Source organism: Pieris rapae, chromosome 4 (assembly GCF_905147795.1).
Source record: "Pieris rapae chromosome 4, ilPieRapa1.1, whole genome shotgun sequence".
NCBI classification, from domain to species: Eukaryota; Metazoa; Arthropoda; class Insecta; order Lepidoptera; family Pieridae; genus Pieris; species Pieris rapae.
The window spans coordinates 3,903,315-3,907,796 of NC_059512.1; the positions used below are offsets into that span (position 1 = coordinate 3,903,315).

Below are 4,482 nucleotides of genomic sequence, written 5' to 3' on the forward strand. Positions count from 1 at the left end.
ATTTACCAGTCATTAACTACAATAAGAGGTAAGAGTATTAAAATATTTTTGACAATCACATGGGTATTGAAATTTGCAAAACTAATCAATAGAAGATGGATTTATGTCACGTTCTTCGTCGCATCATAGCACGAATAGAACGAAAAGCAGGTGATGTTATAGTCAGCACGCAAAACTTCTAACAAGATATAACAAACTTCCAACTGCTTTCCTCTTTCATATTTACATACTGGTATATTTACAGATTTTTATTTTATTGTTTGATCAATATAACTCTTCATTAAAAATAAACGATATGAATAAATTATTCCAGTAATAGTGATTTTATCCTTCATAACATACAAAGAACTAGATTACAGTATTCAACTAAATCTAGAAAATGTTTAAAAGAAATCCAGGCCACAATACTTAACTGGGATAGGCCGGGCACTTAGTTCATGTAATGCTTTAGTAAGTTGCCAGTACAAGAGCTTCTTGATTTTGTTCAAAAGACTACTTAAAACAGCCGAGATAAAATATAAATACTTACTTAATTGAATTAGGAATTTGTTGTTTTAATTACTTATCTGAAACATTCAAATAATTTAGGCTAAATGCTAAATTTTACAGAATGTTTTTGTTTACCAGTATTTATTTTAAATTTATTATTTTGAGACGAATTAAAGTACGCGGCCCTATTTAAGAATATTTTAAGGTGAGTGGTTTATGTACTTACTAATTCATACTACATCTTTTGTTATATTATATATCGAGGAGAATGATTCGATTTAAGCTACTTAGGATGCAGCTGAGTGGCATCATCGGACGTCGAGGGAGAATACTTAAAGTGTTTCGTATATCCACATCACATCGACGTAATTCATTGCACAACTGAACGGGTCAGTTTTTGCCGCTCATCACCACTATGAGGAACCAGTGAAGTATTTCCGAACTTATTCCACTTAGGGTCCTTTAATAAAAGGTGTACAAATTCGAAACGATAATTTTCATATTTATGAAATAAATATGATATCTCTTTAGATATTGATTGAAATCAAATTATATCAACGCCATTTTGTTTAAAATAAAATACTTGTTATGCATAAATTTTGATAATTAATAACACCTTCGCAAATAACGATTTATTCAAGATCAACGTTCTTTAATATTTTACAGTAGATTCAAATCGTTAATTTAAACTTATGTATCAACGGGGGCGTAGCTCAGATGGTAGAGCGCTCGCTTAGCATGTGAGAGGTACCGGGATCGATACCCGGCGCCTCCAAGTATATTTTCTTATTATTTTTTATTTGTTTAATGTTTGGTAATTAGGTCAAAGCTCGTGTTTAAAAAATCAATAAAATCAAAAACATCATTTATTTAACTTGTATAATAAAAAAAAACATAACATTTAAATAAATGCAAAAAGCGACAAAAATATAACATTATTATAATAAACTGTTTCTATATTTAAAAAGAAGCTATCCCAGTAATAGCCCTGCCCAAAATTAATGCGTGAATATCATGTGTTCCTTCGTAAGTGTTGACTGCCTCGAGGTTCATGACATGTCGAATAATATGATATTCATCCGACACGCCGTTCCCTCCGAGCATGTCTCTAGCGACTCTCGCAATTTCTAACGCCTTGCCACAATTATTACGCTTCAATAGCGACACCATCTCAGGAGCTGCCAAATTCTTATCTTTCAAACGTCCCACGTGTAAGCACGCTTGCAAACCGAGACTTATCTCTGTCAACATATCAGCCATTTTTTTCTGTATCAGCTGATTCGAAGCGAGCGGTCTTCCAAATTGTTTCCTGTCTAATGTGTACTGCCTAGCGATCCGCAAACACGTTTCGGCGGCACCGAGTACGCCCCAAGCGATCCCATACCGAGCATTATTGAGACATCCAAAAGGCCCTTTAATTCCTACGACGTTCGGCAATAAATTCTCCTCCGGGATAGCCACTTCGTCGAGCAATATCATGCCCGTAGCTGAGGCTCGCAAGGAGAATTTACCGTTGATTTTTGGTGTATCTAAACCTTTTTTTACTTGGGCTCTCTCAACTATAAAACCTCTTACCTTTTCCTCTTCATTTTTAGCCCAAACTATAAGTATATCTGCGATGGGCGAGTTAGTTATCCATGTTTTTGATCCAGATAAGATATAGGTTTTTGATTTTGAGTCGTACCTTGCCTTAGTGACCATACCCCCAGCATCACTCCCGAAATTCGGTTCGGTTAACCCAAAGCAACCGACCAACTCTCCTTTTGCCATTCTGGGTAGATATTTTTGCTTTTGTTCTTCTGAGCCATACATGTAAATAGCACCCATGGCTAAGCTGCTTTGAACACTCATAGCTGACCTATATGATGAGTCGACACCATCTAATTCCTTAGTAATTAATCCATATGTAACATTCGAGACTCCTGCGCAATCATAGCCATTGATAGTACACCCAAGGATACCTAGCTCCCCCATTTCTTTATAGATCTCTCTATCAAAAACTTCCTTTCTATTCGCCTCTATAATTCTAGGCATTAGTTTTTCATGACAATAATTTTTAACAGAATCACGAACTGCCTTTTCATCGTCAAGCAATTGAGTTTCCAAGTTCAAAGGATCCTCCCAATTGAAACTTACTTTAGCTTTGTTAGAGTATGTTGTCGATAGCGCCCTTATATTACTGTGGTAGAGAGACGACCACACTTTAGTAAATTTATTAAAAGTTACAGCCATTATAAAGGAAGTTTCTCTTACACTTGATCAAAAGCTGTATTATTATACCTTGTTGTTATCAATTGTTTACAATTTCCCGTCGAAGTACTTATTACGGGCACATTCACTTGGTTGTTAATATTCTAACACTTCACGAATAAATTAAAACATGATTATATATATTGTTATACAAATCAGTGTTGTTTTAGCAGTAAATTTATAATATATTGAGCTATACTGGCGCGGAGTTAATAACCTCTAGCTGGCCTTGTGACAGTAGTCAGCGTACTGTTTTGATTCGCAGCTCGCGACTATCTTCAGTTATCATAAATGACGTAAGCAACTTATAAGCGGCGTTCTAAATAACTCAGTGTTAGGGAGAAGTGAAACATATTGTAAAATACATTATGTTCCCAGGTAACAAGAATGCTTTTATTCAAGATAACAGCTATGTATTTTTAATATACGAATATGTTGATAAGAAATAATATCTGTGGTGATATGAAATTATTTATTTGCTTATCAAATATTATTATTCGTGTAAATTTAATGCAGATGCCCTTCAAATTGTGTTATCAAAATAAAAATATTATTCATAATTAAACAAACCAATCGTTGAATTGCTTGGTGAAAAGTTCACCAAATTTTCTAATGTACCTACCTCAAAATACTTACAATATGTTCACATATAAAAAGATTAAAGTTCCATTCTTAGTTATTCCTTTGGGTAAGAATATAGTTAAACAACTAAGTACTGCAGTTATTACATACTTTCCGACTTCGCGAGGAAAACTTAACTGGAGTAAGTAACTAAATATTACTTGTACTTGATTATAACGTTTAAAACTAGCTTTAGTATATAGTGAATTTTTTATATGCCTTTGAACTACATATTTCTAAAATAAACACGAACTCTAACATGACTTAAATTTCTAATAGCTATGTAAGTAATTACAAATAACATATAGTATATAAAATTTGTTAGTAGTAATATTTTAGTCACTTTTGGACATGGAACCTTCATCAGTGAAACCCTCCTCTAACACTTTCTAGAAGTCTCTATACCTAATATTAATTTTATTTTATTGACTAGCTTGCCAACGGTCTGTCGGTCTGTCAATTTATATTAGTAAAAGAACCAAAACATACAATTTTCATGTGACAAGCACTTATAAGCAAACATGACATACACGAAGAGATAATACAAATATTAAACAAGACAATTAATATTACAAAACCTAATAAAAATCGATTTTAAAGGGTGTGTGGGAGAAACTTTGGCTCTTCAGACCTAGCTCGTTTTTCAGAATGCTCAATCTGGATATCGGTGAGTATTGACCACAACGCGCGAGCTTTTAAAACCGAAAATCTTTTACTGTTATTTCTAAAGTCATCATCCCACCTTCTTTTTGTTCTGCCCGTTCTACTTGGTCCATGGTCCTTTCCATTGTTCTGTTCCTGTAATGTTAATGTAGCAATCAACTTTTTTTTGAATATTTAAATTTTATAGGGAAATATTTCACTTACATAAGAAACTTTGGTCAGCCAAATTACTCTGACTCAAAACATAAAAACCTCAACAGAAATATGAGACAACTAGCAGATGTGTATTCGTAATTGTACAAGCAAATAAAACAGGCAAATTACATGTCACTGAAAAATTCGCGTAAAAAACGTACAGGAAGAAAAAAGCTTGGAAAAATTGCAACTACGAGAGGAGCCTGTGAGTGCACAGTATGTCCTCTTATTTACGACCTAGAGCAAAAACCACTGCGTTATGAA

At 33.8% G+C, this 4,482-nt stretch overlaps 1 protein-coding gene and 1 non-coding gene across 2 annotated transcripts; one reads left to right on the forward strand and one right to left on the reverse strand.

Annotated features, from left to right (window-relative positions):
- The first annotated feature begins 1,191 nt into the window (after positions 1-1,191).
- Trnaa-agc lies at positions 1,192-1,264 on the forward strand. The gene has a single exon. It is a non-coding gene; the product is annotated as a tRNA-Ala (tRNA).
- Positions 1,265-1,339: 75 nt separating this feature from the next.
- Positions 1,340-3,010, reverse strand: LOC111003423 (glutaryl-CoA dehydrogenase, mitochondrial). The gene has a single exon (XM_022273930.2). The coding sequence runs from the start codon at positions 2,719-2,721 to the stop codon at positions 1,450-1,452; it is 1,272 nt and encodes a 423-aa protein (XP_022129622.1). The 5' UTR covers positions 2,722-3,010; the 3' UTR covers positions 1,340-1,449.
- Positions 3,011-4,482: the final 1,472 nt, after the last annotated feature.

What these genes read in the sequence shown, in the direction of transcription:
- LOC111003423 (XM_022273930.2), bottom strand. Translation starts at nt 2,721, where the DNA reads ATGGCTGTAACTTTTAATAAATTTACTAAAGTGTGGTCGTCTCTCTAC.